Here is a 21,948-nt window from a genome sequence, read left to right on the forward strand (position 1 = left end):
CTTCCAGGATCTTCTCTGTATCAGGACACTACTGGCCATTTAAAAAAAATTCTCCTGACATCCTCTCTTTTCTCCTGATAGTTCATTCTCAGCCTTAACTTTACAAAGCAACCTCTCATCTCCGTTAAGTTCCCTCAGGATTCTGGTTTCTGCATTCTTCCCAGTAAACTTTCTCCCTTGACTACCTCACCTACTGTCCTATCTTTATATCAGTGACTAGATCTTTAACTTTTACCTTTTCCCCTTTTGATGTTAAAACAATATACCTGCAGTCTAATTCCCCTAGATGTTTTACTTTCTCCTCCCCATGTCTCTGCTCCCAAACCAAACCAACCTTGGAGTCACCCTACATTCTCTCCGTCCCTTCACACCCACTTCCAATCAACCATCAGCTTTATCCCTGAAGTGCTCTTAAATCCTATCTCTCATTCTACACTACTAAAAAACCTGCTAGAAGGTCCCTTCCTTCCAATCTCATGCTAACTCCTTAGATAAGCCTTTCATGACTTAGTTTACCAAGTCACTATCATAATGCCCCATTTTAACTCTTATGTATCTACTGCCTGTCCCACAAAAATGTAAGTTCAACAAAAACAGAGACCTTATCTTCTTTATTCACTGCTCCATGCTCTGCCTGCACCAGTCATGTTAGTACTAAAATTCTGAATGAATTAATCTGTGAACTTGTCTCACCACCCCAATCCAGTTTCCATCATTCACACTGCTTTAAAAAAGGATGCATGTGAAATTTAAAATGATCCAACGGCTTCCCATCACTTCTCTAAGTTCAAGGTTAAGTTTAAGGTGTTGTACGGTTTTCCCTCAAACTTTAATACTGAGATGCCATGCTTGAAACAAAATTTTCTCTACACCTATGTATATACTATTCAAATTGCCTCACATGTTCTTCCCCTCCCTCCTTCATCTGCCGGACAAGACTCCCTATGTTAAAATCTTGTTAAAGTTATCATAGCCCCTTCCATACACATCCCACAGGAAAAAAAAAAAAGCCACTATAATTATTTGTTTTCATATCTTACTTCCTCATGAGATACCAAAGCCTTAGTTTTCCTTGAATCTTTGGCATATAATAGTCTGAGACATAAATAGGTCAGAAAAAGGTGATGAACAAAACATATAGGGGAGAAACATTAATTAAAAGCAGAGGGTGTACCTCCTCCTAAAATGTCACATATTCTCATTTAATGCAACAATGATGCCAATGATAACATTAGAAAGGACAATACTGACAGCAATTACTGTGTACCAGGATTTATTATGGATATTTAATGTGGTAACTCATTTAATCCTCTCAACAACCTTATGAGTATATATTATTATCCATTTTACAAAGACAACTTGAGGAAGTGGCATTACAAGGAATGAAAGCTGATGCATTTCCTTTACCAGTCAACGTATCTTAAGGGTGCTGTATCACTAGAAAAGAAACACGGATAGTTTTCCTAAATAAACATAATCTATCCTTTAAAAAAGTTAAGGACTTGGGGGCGCCTGGGTGGCTCAGTCATTAAGCGCCTGCCTTCAGCTCAGGTCCTGATCCCAGGGTCCTGGGATCGAGCCCCACATTGGGCTCCCTGCTCAGCAGGAAGCCTGCTTCTCCCTCTCCTGCTCCCCCTGCTTGTGTTCCCTCTCTCGCTGTGTCTCTGTCAAATACAAAAATAAAATCTTAAAAAAAGAAAAAAAAAAAAGTTAAGGACTTGAGAGTAAAGGGCCAACTTTAAATTTAATAAGGTTTCATTATCTCTAGTCTTCTTCAATCTGACCAAAATAAAAATTATTTTACAATCCCTGTGGTTAAGCAGCAACATTACCTTTCTCTTTCTCCCCCTTCTGGCAGCTTTTGGAGTGGTTATGTCAATTGCTTTAGTCACATCCTAAAATTGAAAAAAATATATATACACACACACAAAACTGAATAAATTATGTCAAGACTTAAAACTTCTTTTAAAATAACGGCATAGTTCACTAAAGACACTAGAGAAACTTGTTTTAATTCTCTGAAGTTTGAAATTATCAACATTAGAAGTCTTATCATTATAAAGTTAAAGGAATAGCTAGTATCTTTGTCTACAAAAAAAAAAATTATTTCCTCTGTCAGATGAAATACAAAATTCATGCTTGCTAGTACACAAGGAAATCTGTCTTTTTAAATTTATAAAACCACTTTTTTTCTATAGTAGAATCCTGAATTTTAGGGTTGTAAATTTTAAGTGGCTGAAACTTTGGAGATCATCTAACAACTATTCCATGGGGCCTGAAAAGGCTCAATGAAATAATCAAATTCAGAGATGGAAGTAAATCTAGATTTTTAAAAATTCAGTTCAATGCCCTTTCCAGTAGCTCCAGCCCACAATACCTTGCTTTAAAAAGATTCCTAACATATTACTATATGTATAACCCACTCTCCTATATGTGGACCTCATACATTGCAGAGCAAAATAACTTCAAATAAAAACATCCATGCATCTTTTTAAAAAATTTTTTGTAAGTAATCTCTATTCCCCATATGGGGCTCGAACTCATGACCCCAACATCAAGAGTCACATGCTCTACCAACTGAGCCAGCCAGGTGCCCCAATATCATGCATCTTAAAAATGCAAAAATTATTTTACAATACAGTATTTCATATTCACACAAGGAAATAAGCCTTAAATATTTTCTCATTCATTACTCAACTACTTTAAAAATTACTTTCTACTTAGCAAAGGACGAACCCATCTTACAGTTTCTTCCTTAAAACAAAATGGGCTTAGAATGCAAGAGAAATTAAACACACCTCATTGCTGGCTTTTTCTTCATGGTCAGTATCTTCCTTTGAAACACTTGTTTCTTTTTCTTCAACTTCAACATCAGATGATGCATTTGATTGTTTAGTTGATGCCTATAAACAACCAGGTCTATTAACCACAATTTACCCCAATTTAAAAATTTTCTACCCATGAAAAAATTCAAAAGCCTATCTGCAAGTTACAAAAGTACCCTCATTTGTGTTCCATGTTTTTTAACATACACAATTTAAAAACAAGTTTTAAATTCTATTTTTTTAACGTCTTAAAGGGACTGGAGTCCTATAATTAAAGGTATACAGAGTGTAAAGGATAAAACTGTAAGGCAGAAATGAAGTATAATTACAAAGAATACCATTCTGATGTTCTGACCAATAAATATCCAACAAGATATAATGTAACTTGATTTAGAATAGCACTGTTTATTCAACTATTGACATATTCTAAAGAGAAACTTACTCCAAGACACAGAGCCTTAGCAAAGGACATATATAACAGCTTTATTTAAAGACTTAGATTTATATCTCATACTTAGTTTATTTACTTAAAAGGCACCAAGTGGGAGTCCAGTAATCATCATTTTTCCCCCCATATTCGTGGAAGGTAATTCAATCAGGCAGCGATTCATTCCTCTGGGTTCAGGGTGGGGGTGAGAACCAATCATCATTAAATTTTAAAAGTACCCCCCAGATGATAAGATACACAGATGATCTACTAGGGGCCCAAAAAGATGAGTAATAGAGGTAACACAGTACATATTGGGAGGAGGTAAGCACAGGTCTACAAGATGACAGCACTGCAGTCCAAACTGTGCCCCTAATGATTTCAAGTCTAAACTGTAAACCCATTTCTTCTTTGGTAAAAACCCATAAAATTATTAAGTCACAACAGAAAAATATAAAAATGCCCCCAAAATTACTTAAATTTTTGTAAATCATGATGGCCAATTTTTTTGTTTTGTATGTTTAGGGTTCACTGTTTTCTCCAAATCCTAGGAATGTGCCACTGGGGACGTCTGGGCCAGAACACAAAGTACATCACACCAGCACAATCATTCATACTTTTGTTAAGGACAGAAAAATGCTAGGTTTCATGCACACAACCTACCAAAAATTTCATTGTGAAATGGAAAATACCAAGCATATATGGTAAAAACTACCTGGAGATTAAGTAGGTACATAGGAACACAGGATAGGGTGACCATGCTGGGCTATCTGGAGGATAAAAAAGTCCTTGAAGATACAATCCCAGGACACAGGATCCAAGTGAAGTTACAAACTGTTGGCTTCAGGAAATAATGAATTCAGTCTCTCTGGACAACTGAGGCAACAACGATGGGACACCATCTAGCCTTACATTCATGCAACAATATTTAGTGAATACCTATTCTTGCCACACATATAACAGTAACAGGCACACACAACACACAACTTCTTTCTTCATGGAGCTAATAAAAACTGTGGCAGTTAAGTACAGAAGCAAATATGATATGATTAACAAGTAAGTTTTGGGTGGTAATGAAGGTATTTAGGATCATCTAATGCAGCCAGCGAGGATCAATATAAGATTTAAATCTTCCAGGGAGAATAACACCTGAAAAGTTCTCAAAGGTGAGAAAAAGCATGGCACATGCAAAAAAAAACTTCAAAGTAGAAAGTTGTAGAATTTTTGGTCTACTGCTAACTCCTTTAGTTTTTACTACCTCAGTCTAATTTATTTATTTTTTTAAGCAAGCTCTACACCCAATGTGGGGCTTGAACTCACAACCCCAAGATCAAAAGTCACATGCTCTACTGACTACCAGTCAGGTACCCCTACACCTCAGTCTAATTTAAATGAACAAAACTCTGAACACGTGAAAAACAATAAAAAGGAAGGTTAAGGCTACTCTTCTAGATACCAAAAACATTAAGTATAAATTGCATTGTGCTATAACTACTTCTGTCACATATTTAATTTAACCCATGTGAGGTTTGTATTTTAGTACAATTTTATGGATTTAGAAATTAAAATGAATAAGAAAAAAACATACATCCTTCGAGTTAATACCTGAATTTAAGAGAACAGTACATATGATGTAATGATACATCAAACTATCAATCAGGACTTAGATAACTGAGTATTTCTCAGTTTTCTGAGATCTGTTTAACCAGGCAGGGAATATTTTCATCATTTCATCTAGCTATGAAGATCAAGTTTCAACCTCACAAGTAAACACAATTTAATCTGAAATTCACAAGGCTCTTAATATTTACTTTCCTACAGCTAGCATAGTGATTATCCCCCAAGACTGAAGAATACTAAATTTTATGTAATGTAACGCACCTGTTGACTTGAAAATTTCACTTTCGGATTATTATCTATCTCCCATAAACCTTCATTAAAGCCTTTTCGTTTATTTGGTTTGCCGTACTTTTCCTTATTTTCTGAGTAAGGAAATATATCCTTTGGGCCTAAAAAAGCACTAAAAAGGGAGAAGGAGAAAAATGTGAGTGCAAAGCAATTTCGAATATGTGTCATTAAATAGCATTATGCTATGATGCAATTATAAACAATTCTTAACCCAAAATTTATTTAAAAAATCTTAAAGGGTAGACACAAATAACTCATTAGATTTAAGTTCAAATGCTTTTATTAAATTCAATCACAAGCTCCTAGAATCCAGTCCTATATCAAAAAAACTCAAGTTGCACAATGTGAATGTACTTAATGCCACTGAATTGTACACTTGAAAATGGTTAAATTTTATGTATATAATTAAAAAATGCCCCAAAATGAAAAGAACTGTGATGCAACTGCATTAATCAATCCATTTAAAATGCACTCCAAATATAATTTTATTTCAAAGTAATCTGGTATAATACACAACTCACAAAACACTATCATTAAGGTATATTACTACATGTATATATACGTAGGTTTTTGGAATAAAGTGTGTTAAGAATTTTACTTTATTCAATGAAGGAATGAGAGGTTATAACTGGTTCGTTTGTTCATTCCTATATTCATTAAAGTCAGTCTTGTATTTGTGGTAGTTATGTCTTAAAGTCACCACAAACACTGGATTAGTGAATAACACACCACTGCCCCAGGGAAAATACAGGGTAGGGTTCCTGTGAGCCTCTGGTCGGTCATATTTTCGTCAACCAATCGATACATAATCTTGTTTTTTTGTGTGTTCTGTTTAAAGACACATTAACATATGTTAGGGACTCATTCACATTGAACTCACAGTCAGCAACTTATATAACACATACAGCACATTTCTCCATACAGCACAAAATTGCCTTCTGGCACTTAGGAACGCTAAATAGCACTTCAGCACCGTATGTGGGGGCTATAACAAAGTGCAAAATGACCAAGAAAAAAAAACACACAAAAATGAAAAAACTATAGCACTACCTAGGACTGCAAAAAGGACAGTTTATAGTATAAGAGCAAAAACAAGAAGGCAGAGTACTGCCCTGGTCAGCCTCAGGCTAGGAATGTGTGCATCAAATCACTCAAAATTTTTGCCATTCTGCTTGCACATGAAGGCACAGTGAGTACTGATTTGGGTATATTTTTAGTGAGTAGGCAAATTCACAAATATGGAATCTGTGAATGATGAGACTAAATGGTGTGTGTAATTGGAGATATTTTCCAGAACAGACACTTTATATCTCTTACAACAGTAGGTCCTGCAGATGTTTGTCAATTCTATAAAGGAAGAGGCACTGTACCTATGAGTTTTTTGGTTATGCTGCTTGATATACATGTACTCTCCAAAGGAAAAGGAAAATGAAAAGCAGATTACTACTCATTTCCTCTAAAATGTACTATGATTTAAGATTATAAATTATTAATTAGGTATATATCACAAATTCCTTATCTGGTGAAATTCTTTAAGAATTAGGACCTAATGACTACAGTTTATACTCCAGTTAGAGTATTTTAGAAGGCTTTAGGATAAAATTTTAATTAAAAAGACTCAGAGCTCTATTTAAATATAACCAGTGCATATAAATGTCAGCTTTATAATTTAAATTCTGTAATTTAGGAATTCTCACTGTATATATGTACTTTTAACTGCACATTGATTAAAGCACATTTAAATCATCATCTGATTCCTAGTAAAAGGCTGAATTTCTGAATCATTCATTCCTACCCATCATCTCAAGTTAGAAAAACTAACACATTCAGTTACAACAGTAAAACAATTCTTCCTACATAATGTTTCAAATTCCAAGTAAATAACTTGAGTTAAATATCCATCAAAAACAAATATACTTCTAGTTAGAACAAACCAATTCAACACAAATCCTTGTAAAACCTCACAAAAACAACTCGTAAGGCCAAAGAGGACGAGAAACACAATACCATCAGAGACCTAGAAGCTGGAAAGAAAACTGAAAAAAGGTTGGATACTAAGCAGCAATGTACAAACACAGCACCATCCCTTACAGCTCAAAATGCCCAATGGGCTCAAAATTTGTGGCATCAAGAACTTCCAAAAGTGGAAGGGATCTTAAATACTTAATAAAATTATACAAAAGTATTTTAAAACTTCAAACATGGGCATTTTTAGATATGACTCTAAACCTAAAAGCTATTCAAAAGAGAAGACTCATTCTATCATGATGTTATTTAGTGTAAGAAGGTTTGACAGTTCATTTTACGTGGGTTATTTTTCTTTTAAAACAGATAATCCTTACTTTGCATGACAGCATGAGACTATAAAAATGACCAAGCAAAAGGGCCCTGGATGGCTCAGTTGGTTAGGTGTCTGACTCCCGGTTTCAGCTAAGGTCATGATAGGTCAAGATCTTAGGGTCCTGAGATTGAGCCCTCTTGTCAGGCTCCACACTCAGCAGGGTTTCTGCTTGAAGGGTCTCTCCTTTTGCCCCTCCCCCCATTCACACACATAAATAAATAAATCTAAATAAATAAAAAAGACAGCAAGGCAATCTAAATTAACAAGGGGAAAAATTATGGTCGTTCCCTAATTTGAAACTGTCAAAACATTAAACTCTATTATTGACAAAGACATGAAAAAAATAAAATATTTAGCACACTGTAAAGTAAAACATTAGAAAAACTGAGATTGAAGTGTTTTTCTTTGCTAAAAAAAATGTAACTCAGGAAGAATAGTTTGAACAGAGCTTACTTTCTTCTGATCATGTAACTTATGTATGGAGTGAGCATATTTTCTATGCCTTGGCAAACTCATACTAAGTCTGATCAGCTTCCAACATTTTATCCTTTGCACTTTGAATGTTGTGAAATATCTGTAATGCTTTTTGTTGGCATCACTTCCTCTGAGACATCTTCATCCTTTGTATTACAACCACTTTCCTCATTTATGTTGCTAAGCTTGCCTTCACCAAGTTCCTCTGGCTGCATATGCAGTCTCTCCAAATGCAGCATGTCTACATTTGAAGATTAGCTATTTATTCTGTAACTCCACTTCCATTCAGTTCAAATTTCACTTCTAGTGTTATTAATTTGTTTCTTTGCTGCACTTTCACCTTTGTTGGCCAATCCCCTATATTGTTTTTTAAAAGTAACCTGACTGGGTATATCATTGAGATAACAATGCACCACCACCACTACACTCTGTCATCTACGCATGAATAGAAAAACAGATGCACACCGACCAATCACTAAGAGCCTTTGAAAAAAGTGACATGCTATGCATCTGTTATTTATATTCTGACTTGTGGACTGAACAGCTAGCAGCAAATTTTGTGGTTTATGCAATTACAGTTAATATTCCAGGGTATGTGAAATTTGAACCATGTTATTGGGGGACTGGTGTTATTTAACTAAAACATGGCAACAAAATTCATGCATACTGGGCCTGTACCCTTCTCTCCTCTTCATGCTCTGACTTCAAAATTCTATTTTTAATAGATAGTAATACTGCCACTCTTGCTTTCTTTGTGACTATATTATATCGTTACTTGGTCATGTCTTATTTGAGCTTTTTCTCACAAAGTAAGACACAGCTAGATTATTCCTACCTGAAAGACTGTTTCCAATCTGAAAGTCTTAACAGAATTCTATTCATACAATGTAATCATTTATATTTGGTCTTATTCATACCACCTTGTTTTACATATACCTTTTGATTATACTTGGATAACTGTCATTCTTACTTTTGCTGAATAGGTTTTCAAAAAATTCCCCCCCCCAATCCTTCTCTAGATTCAGATTTCAAGCTCTACTTTCTTTTATTTTTACTATTATGTTCACAGTTTAGCTGACTCTTGAACAAAATGGGTTTGAACTGTGCAGGTCCACTTATGAAGGGGATTTTTTTTTTTGACATTGTAAATGTATTTTCTCTAGCTTACTTTATTATAATAATACAGCATATAATACATGTAACATACAAAATATGTGCTAATTAACTATATTATCCATAAGGCTTCCAGTCAACAGTAGGCTAGTAGTTAAGTTTTTGGCGAGTCAAAGTTATTTGCAGATTTTCAACTGCATGGAGGGTCAAGCGCCTCTAATGCCCACGCTCTTCAAGGGTCAACTGCGTAAGTCCTACTTAAAATTGCATCTTTATCAACATACCAAAATTTAAATAACGATGCTTTTCCAAGTGAAAAAACCTTTATAACTCTAAATAGTTCACATTATGTACAGAAGGTTAAAAAATATTCACACATGAAAAGATGCTCAATATCATTAGTCATCAGTAAAATGCAAATCAAAACCACAAGACACTACCTTCACACCCACTAGGATGGCTATAATAAAAGAGACAGATAATAACACGTCTTGGCAAAGATACTGATAAATTAAAATCCTCATACATTGCTCGCAGGAATGTTAAAATGATGCATGGCTGATCTGACAACAGTCTGGCAATTCCCGAAAGGATTAAACATAAAGTTATCATTTGACCCAGGAATTCCACTCCTACAGAAGTAAAAACACGTCCATGCAAAAACTGGTACACACAAAACTTGTATTCATAATAGCCAAAAGTAAAAACAATCCAAATGTCTATACACTGGTGAATGGATAAATAAAATATGCTAGATTAATACAGTGGGGTATTTGGCAATAAAAAGTAATGAAGAACTATCACATGATACAATACAGATTAACCCTGAAAACATGATAAATGAAAAAAGCCAGTCATTAAAGACATGTTATACAGTTCCATTTATATGAAACACTCAGAACAAGGAAATAGATTAGTGACTGCCATGGCAAGACAGGAGACAGAATCGGGGACAAATGGGAAGTATCTGCTAAAGGGCACAGGGTTTCTTCTTGGCATGATGAAAATGTTTTAAAACTGTGCTAATGGCTGCACTCCTCTCTTGTATATACTATGCATTGAATTGTACACTTTAAATGGATGAATTGCATAAGATATGCATTATATCTCAATAAAGCTGTTGAAAATATTCTTTAGTAAGTACACATCCTACCAAAAACAATCCATAATTTTACCGACTATAGATAGCCACTGTTTCAACCTGCTTTTTAGCTGTATGTATACATATTAATACGTAATTTAGATGTACATGCTACATATTCAGCCATCCTTTTTCAAATTAAAATGAACATCTCTTCATGGCAATAATTACTAACAGCTACATATTATGTCACTGAATGGCTATCTCAAAATTGATTTGCCTATTGTTGGACTACTTTCTGTAACATATTTTCTTTAAAAATAATGCAGCCATAGTAAATATAATAACGCTCAATCTTTGCACCTATCTTCATAATCTATTGTCAGTAGAATTGCTGGCTCAAGGAGTATGAGCAAGACTAAGGAACCCCTTAATGAGACTCAAACCATGGAGGAAGAAAGAAGACTCCTCCCACATTCTCACTGTAAAAAAGAAATGGTAATTATGGAACATGATGGAAGTGCTAGCTATTGCTATAGTGGTAATCGTACTGCAATACAGAAATGTATCAAATCAATATGTACACCCTAAACTTACACATTTTTTAAAGATTGTATTTATTTATTGAGAGAGACAGGGAGTGAGCAGGTGCTAGTTGGGGGGGGGGGGCGGAGCAGCAGAGGGAGAGGGACAAGCAAACTCCGGGCTGAGCTCCAGAGCCTAACATGGGGCTCTATCTCAGGACCCTGATGATCTGAGCCAACATCAAGAGTCAGACACTCAACCAACTGAGCCACCCAGGCGCCCCAAACTTATACAATAGTATATATGTCTACTACATTAAAAAAAAAAAAAAAAGAAACTACAAGCACACGCCCATGCGCCCACACACACATACACAGAATCCTCCCTGGGGATGCAATCCCAAAGGTTTAATGAAGAGGGTCTTGATTATTGTTTAGACAGCCATCACTAGTCCCCAAGGGCACAACCTGATGTGGCTATGGCTCTGATTCATTCTTCAAAGCAGCCCATTTTAAAATGACATACCAAAAATAAAATTTAAAAAAGTTTTAAAATTAAGATTTAAAAAATAAATAAAATGACCTACAAATCTCAGAGAAAATACATCAAAACCTTAACAGGTTTTGGGGTCATTTCTTAAAAACAGGATAAAAATGGCTTGTTTCCTTTATAGAAAACTTCTTAATTTTAACAATGAAAAGATACACGTTAATTCAGAGTTACCCATCAAATTCCAGAGGTGAGAAGAAACTTAGGTATCACCAAAATCCTCATTTTAAAGATTAGAAAACTGAAGCCCAGAAGGATTAACTCATTCAAGCAAGGTCATCTAGCTATTAAACAGCAGAGCCTCAACTTTGTACAGTACTCGTTAAGAGGGTTTCAGAGTTTCCTTTATTCACTGCAATACAGTCTCTGAAATCCCTACTAAAATACTGATACCATATCCCTGTATCTGTCAACTCTGACTTTAAATACCAATGTCCTCGCCCTTAAGAATCAAGGCTAATGTAAAATGTCCTAAGAAAATAGCAAATCGGGGTGCCTGGGTGGCTCAGTCGTTAAGCGTCTGCCTTTGGCTCAGGTCATGATCCCAGGGTCCTGGGATTGAGCCCCACATCGGGGTCCCTGCTGAGCGGGGAGCCTGCCTCTCCCTCTCCCACTCCCCCTGCTTGTGCTCCCTCTCTTGCTGTCAAATAAATAAAATAGCAAATCATTAACAGTTGGCCCTTGAACAAGGTGGGGGTTTGGGGTGCTGACTCCCCATATGGTCAAAAATGCGTAACTTCGTCTCCCCCTAAACTTTACTAATAGCCTACTGTTGACCAGAAACACATATTTTATGTTACATGTATTATATACTATATTCTTACAATAAAGTTAGGAAAAATGAAATCTTAGTTAAAAAAATCATAAAGAAGAAAAAATATATTTACAGTACTGTAAAAAGTCCGCATAAACAGACTTGCGCAGTTCAAACCCATGTTGTTCAAGGGTCACCAGATGTATCCCTCACCAAAGCTCAATTATCACACACCTGGGGTTCTCGCCCTTTAAGGCAAAGCAGAAGTCATATGTAAAAACTGGGAAAACTTATCAAGAGCTCAACATACAAAGCTCAAAACTTGTTTAACTGTTGCCAAGTAGTACTACTGAACAGCTCTATTTCCGAAAACACTGATTCTAAGTTGCTGCTTCATTTCTCCGTTATTATTAAATCACAAAATATGAAATATACTGTTTCATAACTAGGTTTTATTTTTTTAAGATTTTATCTTTTTGGCAGCAAGCGCACGAGTGAGCACAAGCAGGCAGAGCGGCAGGCAGAAGCAGGCTCCCCATTGAGCAGGGAGCCTGACACTGGGCTCGGTCCCAAGGCCCTGGGACCATGACCTGAGCCAAAGGCAGATGCTTAACCACTGAGCTACCCAGGCGCCCCTATAACTAGGTTTTATAACAACATGCATTCCTTATTTTTTTTTTTTTAAGATTTTATTATTTGTCAGAGAGAGAGAGCAAGCACAAGCAGGGGGAGTGGTAGGCAGAGCAAGCAGAGCAGGCAGGAGGAGGAGCAGGGAGCCTGATGCAGGGCTCGATCCCAGGACCCTGGGATCATGACCTGAGCTGAAGGCAGACGCTCAACTGACTGAGCCACCCAAGCGTCCCAACATGCATTCTTTCTAACAGCAAACAATTCAAGAGACAACTGACTATATATCTACTATGTGCCATGAGCCTGCTGGTATAGAGATGAATAAACAGTATAAGGCTTATGAGAAACTATACTGTATAAAGTTCCACACCAACACATGCAATTATGGCTAGAGTACAGAAGCTGTATAGAAGAACAAGTGAAGACAATAAAATCCCATCTATGATTTCATTTCTTTATTCCTTTCTTGTGGACAGGTTATACAAAAAACTGCCACCTCCCCATTCATCTTCACTCCTAAAACTATGTATCAGGCTGGTTTTAAAACAGCCTGTGATGGATACTTTTGAAGTTCCTAGAACTGGGCCTCCAACCTCTTTGTATTAAGACAAAAATCAGTTAAGGAGATAAATTCAACAAAGTAACATCTTCATTTAAATTTTCTAGACTTTAGAGAGAGACCTGTGAGAGTATTTCCTCAGTAAGCAATAGCAATCAGCAAATCTTCAAGCTGCATTTCAAACAATTTAACACTTGTATTAATTTGTCTTTGAAAAATAATATAACATTATCTTTAGTAGCTGATGTTTATTAATACATGCGAAGCACCGTTCTAAGCATTTTTCATGTAGTATGTTGTTTATACCCCAAAATTCTGAGGTAAATTATTCCCATTTTACAAATAAGGACACAAGGCTAAGTAACCTATCCAGGGTCATGTAGCAAATAAATGGCAGTCAGAATTCATAAACGGTCTTCTGATCTAGTTGTCTTAAAACACTATATAAATGTTGGTTAATGGACAACAAATTCATCATCAACAAATGATTTTATCTAGGGCGTACACTTTCAATCACCAAATATTTATTTAACAGCTACTATGCACCAGGCACTTATGTAAATGATGACAAACAAGATAGACAAAGGTCCCTGGTCTCCAAGCTCTTCACTTGGGGGTGAAAGAAAAAAAAATTTCAGTCATCATAGCGATGAAGAAAATAAGTATGAAAAAGAGGACATGAGCTAAGATCTAAATGACTTTGAAAATCTGAGGGCGTTTCCCAACAAAGAAAAAAATAAGGAAGGACCTAAGACAAGAAAAAGTAGATTTATGTAACAGTGAAAAAAATGTGATGAGGTTGGAGAGGTAAGCATAGGCTAATTCATACAGTTCTTAATAAACAGCATTTATAGATAAATTTTGGGGGTCCTGTTTGTTGGTAATGTTAATTAGGAAGCCACTAAAGATTTCTGGACAGGGAAATGATATGTTCTGACTAGGATATGAAGATCACTTTGACTATATACGAAGAATGCAAACTGAAACCAAGATAGGGTTAGGACACTTTTTTAAAAAAGATTTTATTTATTTAATTTATTTATTAGAGAGTGAGGGCACGAGGAGCAGGGAGGGGCAGAGGAGAGAGAGCAGCAGACTCCCCTCTGGGCAGGGAGCCCGATGGGGGAACTCATCCTAGGACTCTGGGATCACGACCTGAGGTGAAGGCAGACGCTTAACTGACTGAGCCACCCAGGTGCCCAGGTTAGGACACCATATGGGCTGAAGTTGTAGTAGAGGAGACAGAGAAGAGTGGAAAGATCATAATGCACTCTAAAAAGAATAAAACTTGCAGGCTGACTGCTAGTGGGGAGGAAGGGAAAAGACTATAATATGTAATCAAAGATAACACCACGACTTGGCTCCAGCAAAGCACTGGGTCCTTGTCAGTCTCGTTTACTAAGAATCTGTCTTGAACGTTAGTTTTAAGATACCTAGCAGATGGTCACAGTTGGTATACATAAGGGCTCACTGTTGTCTAATATTCAAAATTTGACTGCTAGATGAATTTACTGTGAATGTCATAAAATGCTAAGAAAAACCAAAGTTTCTAGGTCAGGGCAAGAATGAAGCAAGCTCCAAAAAAGTTCTGCACTAAATTCACATTTAAAAAATATCTTTAAAAAAATTTTACTCTATAAATCAGTTATGAATAAGTATAGTTTTCCAAATTGCCCTTTCTTCTCCCATGTTCTTCCTTTCCCATATCCCTAACTATAGGCTGTTAGAATAATCTCCCATTTATGCAAAATCCACACTGAAAGGCTCCCAATAAACACCATCCCAATTTGGCAGGGGGGGAAGGGGGTACCAAGGCAAATCATCAGAGACCTAGTTTCTAAAAATTAACCTTAAATACAAAAAAAGTCAAGTCACCAGACCAATGGAGATACAGCAGCACTGCCTTTTTGAAGATAAATGGTATACTTATGACAACACTAAAGCACAGAACGTCAGATGCTGAAATGAAAATTTAATATTGGCTTAATTTTAAAGTTATATTCTAAATCCTTGAACATATTCCAATTTTTTAAATATTAATTCATTGTCTTCACCAATCATTCAATAATTGTTATTTTGTTATTAACCAAACAATGCTTAATGAAAGTTTGGTTATTTGGTGTTGTTTTAAAATTTACAGATATTTACAACATAAAAATCTTCATTTTCAAATGCTAGGGGAAGGTATAGTCATTCCTCTATACATAATATAAACTATGTGTTCTCGGAAGCTATAAGGCCACATATGAAAGTATGTAAAATCTGTCCCATATCAGAAAAATCACTTTTAAAGAATCCTAAACTTACAAAACTGAAAAAAATCTAAGGAACGTCTACTCACATTACTACAGTGTTTCCAAACTTCACATGCATCAGAATCATCTGGAAGGCTTGTTAAAACAGATTGCTGGGCCCCACACCCCAGTTTCTGATTCAGTAGTTGTGAGGTGGAGTCCAAGACTTTGCATGTCTAAAATTCCCATGTGATGCTGGTGCAGCTTGACCTAGGACCACACTTTGTAAACCGCTACTCCAATAGCGAGTACACAAATTTTTCATCAAAAGATAGCTTTTCCTATTAATTTAATGGGAATTTTTAAAATGATAATTACCCTATTGAGTCAGAAATACATCATTTCTTACAAAACTTAAGTTTTGACGTGTAGGATATACCTAAACCCGACTCAAAGTAATTATGAAGGCCAATCCAATTCTAGACTCAAAACTGCATTTAACAAAATAATTATGCAACACTGTATAATACCATTAATATGACACGTCCGGAATTGGCAAATCTACAGAGTGGTTGTCCAATTCTTGGGAGGAGGGAATGGAGAATAACTGCTAATGGATATGAAAATAAATGTACTAAAACCCACTGAATTACATACTTTAAACAAGTGAAACTTTATGATGTAAACTTCATCTCAATAAAGCTGTCAAAAGAAATTATGTGAAAGTTCATAGGATAGCTAACATCAAACCAACTGTTGCCTTTGTAGACACTGTTAGGAACACATAATTCTAATTAGCTGTATCAACTTTGTTTCTCCTGGTCCAAGGTAAACAAGCCTACTCTACCAAAATTATTGCAAATTTTAAACTTCAAGTCCAAAATCAGCAAAGTTACATAAATAGTACTTCTAAGACTGTTAAATTATAGGTATGTAGGATGTCATACACCAAATCAGTGAAATAGGCCTTGGAGTAGTCCTATGCACCTAGAAGTACCAGTTCAACAATATTGGGTTGCAATTTTTGAAAGATTAATTTGCTCTACCAAATTGGTCCTCTGCCCACATATCCACCAGGGGCAGCAGGGTAGTCCCAAGGGCTCTCAGGACCACATAAATCACACGAGAGAGAACCATCCAGACTTCTCTCTCTCTCTTCCCATAATATACCATTTGTGTGGCTAATATCGCCAAAGCCGAAAACAAGGCGCTAGGCTGTCCTTATGAAAAGCATTTATTATACTAAATATCAATACCAAATGCCCTGTTAAGAACTTTCTTTACACACTTATCTATGAGTCATTCTTCTGGTAGCTGAGGGGATCCATATACATCCCCCTTTTATAATTAAGGAAACATCTATTCCAGTGAAAGTTAAACCTGCAGCGTCTAAATTTTCTGCCCTAAAAATAAATTTTAAAAAGGAAACTTGAAGTCTTTTTCCAAAATTCAAAGATCTTAAAAGTTTCCTATTATTACTCTAATGTTTTCTCTTTGAAGTAGTCTCTACTTCTCATTTTATGCTCAATGACCCTATGAAATTAACTCTGATTTGCCTTTAGAGCTAAAAGGACTTACGTCTCATGAGTTCCAAAAAAGAAAATGGGTAGTTTGTTTGTGGGTGGTTTTACAGCTCCATCAGGAACTTCATCTACCTAAAAGAAAGATCAGAAAAATTAAAATCTTTTAAATCACACACACCTCAACACACCAGAATAAAGTGAGAACAAGACATCCAAAAAGGATCTTATAAAAGTAGACCAGTTCTATAGGTCATAATCCCTATCCCAGTTCTGAAACCCAAGAAGTTCTGAAACCCAAGAAGTTCTGAAACCCAAAATATTTCTCAAAATTCAACTGATGACAAAACCTGGACTGACACTGAAGCTATTTTGTTGTTTCTTTTATCCACCAGTGTTTCTACTAATGCTTCTCTGCAAAAATACTCTGTTAGATTACCATGTGCCATTCTAGAAGTCTACCGGGAGCAAAATATATACCGTATGTATACCTCGAATTTTGATTTTTTAAACATATCTGATCCCGAGCATTTCAGATAAGGGAGCCCGAACCCGTTCAAAAATCCTAACTGATATTTCTGCAGGGAGCCTACACAAATACCAGAGAAATGTAAATGCAGACATTAATGAAAGTTTCAAGCAGTATTTCTCAAAGTTTGAAACACATGTTCTAGAAAGATCATGTACCTACATGGCGGAATCAGATGAAGTTCTGTTCCTTTTTCAATCATTCTAATTAAGTAATGAAGGAAGTATCAGGTGCTATCATGTCTAACATATCTGTAATACCTGTTACTTTCTCTTAACAATGAAGGAAAAGCAGACCTCAAAGGTAAAGCCATCAGGCAGTAATTTAACATTTCAATTTTTTCATTACTTCATAATAACATTTCTGTATCATAACCCGCCTAATTTCAAAGATATTTTAAAAAATCAATTAGCTCTGTTAAGAAGGGAGCAGACCATTTGAGGACCTACTACGCTCTGTATGCATTACCATGTTGAAAAAAGACGGTGAAAGTGATTTGACTGTTTCTCAGTCTGAAGGTTTCAGACATCAACAGAATCATTATCACCTAACACTCTTAGGGACTTTAATTTCCTCACCTATACCATCATTATACTGGTCATTTCAACCTCATGAGAAGGCCCCAAGAACTGTGAAAATCCTTAGGGCCCTTAAGGGATATTTTCTGTCAACCCAGTTCGTATGCTTCTTTCTGCTGGCAAACAGTTTTTTTTTTTGTTTTTTGTTCTTTTAAAGATTTTATTTATTTATTTGACAGAGAGAGAATGAGAGATAGAGAGCACGAGAGGGAAGAGGGTCAGAGGGAGAAGCAGACTCCCCGCTGAGCAGGGAGCCCGATGTGGGACTCAATCCCGGGACTCCAGGATCATGACCTGAGCTGAAGGCAGTCGCTTAACCGACTGAGCCACCCAGACACCCTGCCTGCAAACAGTTTTAAATGTGGAGCACCTACGGAGTTTAATAAGTCTTAGGCAATTTTTAAAAAGTTGACTGTAAAAACAATTATCCTGATAGAGGATTCCAAGAACATACAAAACTTAAAATTAAGGAAGTTTGAAATATAGACAGAAAACATTAAAATCAAAATACGGACAACTGTCATCTTCACAGATGATAATAAATACCCTAATCTCTCAAGCAAAGACATAACTTGTTAAAATTACAGAAGAGAGAAAAAGGAATATAATTCTCGGACAGAGACTATCAAACCAAATTCAGCTGCTTCTAAAGAAAAAAAGGAGAAAAGAGACAAAAAGTTCCCATTCCGAGTGACCTTGTTGAATATAGAACTTATTAAAGAAGGAAAATACTCTGGCCCTCCTAAGGCTACTTACTCTGCTTGCAGTATCATCTCTTAATCACCTAACACAATAAAGCATGTTAAGAGGACAATTTGTAAGAAAAGTAGGTAACTTTTTAAACGTTTTCATTTGGATTTTAACTGTAGTGTAGCACCAAAATGTGAATACAGATATACCCCATAACCTCAAATTTTATAACAACTCAAAATAAATAAGGATGTTAAAACCATGAAAAAAAGTATCCTGGAGGGGCCTTAAACCTGCCCAGTTTCCCTCTCCTCTATTCAAACAAGAAATCGTGTTGTATAAGTACATGATTACATACTAAGGGCTGTGGGAGACATGAAGAAATTCAGTTTGTCTATTGCCCTCAAGAAGCTTACAATCTAAAAAAAACAAACAAAAAACCCTTATAATCTATTTGTAAATCAAAGCATGAACCTAAGAGTTAAAATGTTATCACAAAGGAAATAGAATGTCAAATATATAGATAAGAATTAAGAGTAAGGATTGTTCAAGATAAGACTTCGGTGAAAAGGTAGACTTGATAGACTGGGGGGTAAATTCTTTCCAGGTTTAGGAAGGAAACCTGTAAGCAAGAACTGGACAGGAAAAATCAAGAGAACAGTAAACATTTTATACTTGCACAGCACTCAGCAAACACGCTACATGAGTCTCTGTAACCAATGGCTATGTTTTCTCCCAGCTGACATAATTAAAAATACAGGTTTTAATTGTCTTTAAGAAATACACTCCTTAAAGAAGAGTAAATTGGTGGAAATTACAACTCTAGAATTTATATTTAAAAAAGATCTTGAGCATTCTAATCTAATGGATCTCAACAGTTTTTTGGTTCTATCGTGATCTTAGAACCTGAGTCCTACCATAAGCTAACAAAAAGACCTCTTTTTCTGAAAATGGCGTTTAGGTATTAGTCTCAATTGTTAAATGTCACAAAAATCCTGGGCTTTAATTACCTCTCTGTACCACTAGATGTGAACCTAGGAATCTGGGTCTACTGATCTTTTGCCTATGGGAAACAAAGAGGTAAAACAACTTCTTCAAGGTCATAAGGCAAACTTCACGAATACAAACGTGAAAATAAATTTACAAAAAACTTATTGTAAAATTTTCAAAAATATCCAGTCCTGAATCTCTGTATTAAACAAGCAAATCCACAAGGCCTCATCAACTACAAAACAAAAAATCCCTATGAAACCAATTTAATCACATCTCTGACGTCCAAGACTGTGCATAAACTCCGATACTCTGCCTTTTACTTAAAATTTTTAAAAAGTCAATGTTTCATTAAACGGTAAACATAAAATCCCACCTTGATTATTTTCACCTACAATGGAACATTATTAACTGGCATCACATTTAAATATTTCCTATTAAGAAAACCTGCCCAAGTCTGTCAAAAACAAACCCATAGGGAATCGCTTAAGTAGAAACACCTGGATTTTTACAATTCCACGGGAGCTTCCTGGGCAAAAGGCTAAAACGAAAGGCTACAAATGAGACCAAACGAAAGCAAGGGGGGAAAAGGACCCGAGAACAAAATTAAGAGAAAGGGTAAGTAGGCCCCTGAGGAAGGTAGCACCGCTAAATGCGAAGGCTAAAATCACTTACTCGAGCTGGCCAATGAGGATAACCTTTCATCTTGGCGAAGATGAGGTCTCCAGGTTTGAAATCGCGAGTCATGTTTCGGGGGCGAGGCCGGGGGTCCGAAGCCCAGGGAGGAGGCGCGGCGGTGCGGACGGCGAGGGGATGCCAGAGGCCGGACGGGAGCCGAGGCTCCCGGGGCGGCGGGAGGGGGAAGATGCCTCCGGGCGTCCCGACGCGCCTGCGAGGGAGAGCACCGAGGGCGGTTAATGCTCAGAAACCCGAAGGGAGGGGCCCCACGGGGAGGCCCGGGGGAGGGGGAGGGGAGGGCCGGGGAGGGGTGGGGGTGGGAGAGTGAGGGGAGAGCCGCCTCCCGCTCCTCCCCCGCGAGTGCGCGGCCTCCGCAGCCCAGGAGCTACCCTTCCAGGCTTCGGCAGCTTCACCGCTCGACGACCGAAAAGACGCCACCACCTGAGGCTGAGATGCTTCTCAGCCCCCAATTCCCCTTTCTCCCGCCCCATCTTTCCTCTGGCTTTTTTCTCCGGGCTTAAGCCCCAAGAGGGAGGGGGTCTGGGGAGAGGGAAAAAAGATGGCATAGGAAAAGGGGAATGTCCCCCTCCCATCAACACCCAACATCTCCCCCAACCTGCTTCCCGACGGTCGCAGCCCCGGGCCGCCCCTCGGCTCCCGGGCGGGCCGCGGCCACTTCCACGCTAGAGCCAGGAGCGAGGCCACTGGGGGGGGGGGGGCGGGGCGAGTCCCCGCCACCCGCTCACCTGCCGGGGCCGCGGGCGCTGAGGCTGCGGTGGCGGGCCGGCCGCCTCTGCCCGCGTCCACGCAAGCCACCTGCGCCACCAGCTGCCGCAGAGACGTCTCAACGGCTCCGAATGGCAACCGCCGCCGCCGCTGCCGCCGCCGTCGCTGCGCTGCTCCCGCGCGGCTCCCGCTCGGCGCCCGCTAGCACTGGGGCGGGACCAACTGCTGGCCGAGGGAGGGGGGCAACGCAGCACCGGCCTGAGGTGTGTGGCTCGGAAGCGGAACTTCAGAAGCCGCTAGATCTCCAAGTTGGCTTTTGCCCAGCGGTTACAGCCAAGTGCAGAGAGATACTGGGGTAAAGGAACAAAGGAGTGGGCGAAAAAAGCTCGGCCTGCGGCGGCTCCCCCCTGCGGTTTGCAGAGTGGTCGGGCCCGGCCCGCCCCTGCTGGCTACTCTGCGTGTGTGTATTTGTATGTGTACTGTATGTAAAAGGCGGGGAGGGAGGAAACGATTGTTGTGGACGGGGTTTGGGGGCGGGTATCCGGGCCTCCAGCCCTTGGCTGTGTGTTGGGGAGAACCTGGCAGCCTAAGCTGCATGTTCTTGCATCGTTTCCCAGGGTGGGGAGGCTTTAATGCTGCACTTGCGCGGTTTGCACCATCCATCCAAAAAAGAACTGTACAAAAACCCATAGATGAAATCGGAGCATGAGGCTGTTGCAGGGTGTGCAGCTTGTAGGCCTCTTACACCTCGCTGAATGGGCCTTTTCCTTGAAATTGTAATACGAGAAAGCCCTATTTCTTTTCTTTTAAATTTGAA

At 37.9% G+C, this 21,948-nt stretch overlaps 1 protein-coding gene across 6 annotated transcripts in view; it reads right to left on the reverse strand.

Annotated features, from left to right (window-relative positions):
* The window catches only part of PSIP1 (PC4 and SRSF1 interacting protein 1), a 39,839-nt gene extending 18,528 nt beyond the window's left edge, over nt 1–21,311 (reverse strand). For 3 of the 6 annotated variants that reach the window (XM_025887849.2, XM_025887850.2, XM_073880831.1), the window contains exons 1-6: nt 21,152–21,310; nt 20,403–20,616; nt 16,999–17,075; nt 5,134–5,272; nt 2,799–2,903; nt 1,833–1,895 (exon numbers count right to left, since the gene is read on the reverse strand). In XM_025887849.2, coding sequence (XP_025743634.1) covers nt 1,833–1,895; nt 2,799–2,903; nt 5,134–5,272; nt 16,999–17,075; nt 20,403–20,474 — 456 coding nt within the window. In that variant the 5' untranslated portion in view covers nt 20,475–20,616; nt 21,152–21,310. Of the gene's footprint in view, nt 1–1,832; nt 1,896–2,798; nt 2,904–5,133; nt 5,273–15,527; nt 15,652–16,998; nt 17,076–20,402; nt 20,617–21,151 lie in introns of those variants that run through there. The other 3 variants (XM_073880830.1, XM_073880829.1, XM_073880828.1) reach the window with 3 other exon arrangements.
* Between the last annotated feature and the right edge of the window lie 637 nt (nt 21,312–21,948).

This window comes from Callorhinus ursinus, unplaced genomic scaffold, assembly GCF_003265705.2.
Source record: "Callorhinus ursinus isolate GAN/ISIS: 27379988/994484 unplaced genomic scaffold, GSC_fseal_2.0 scaffold39, whole genome shotgun sequence".
Taxonomy (NCBI): domain Eukaryota; kingdom Metazoa; phylum Chordata; class Mammalia; order Carnivora; family Otariidae; genus Callorhinus; species Callorhinus ursinus.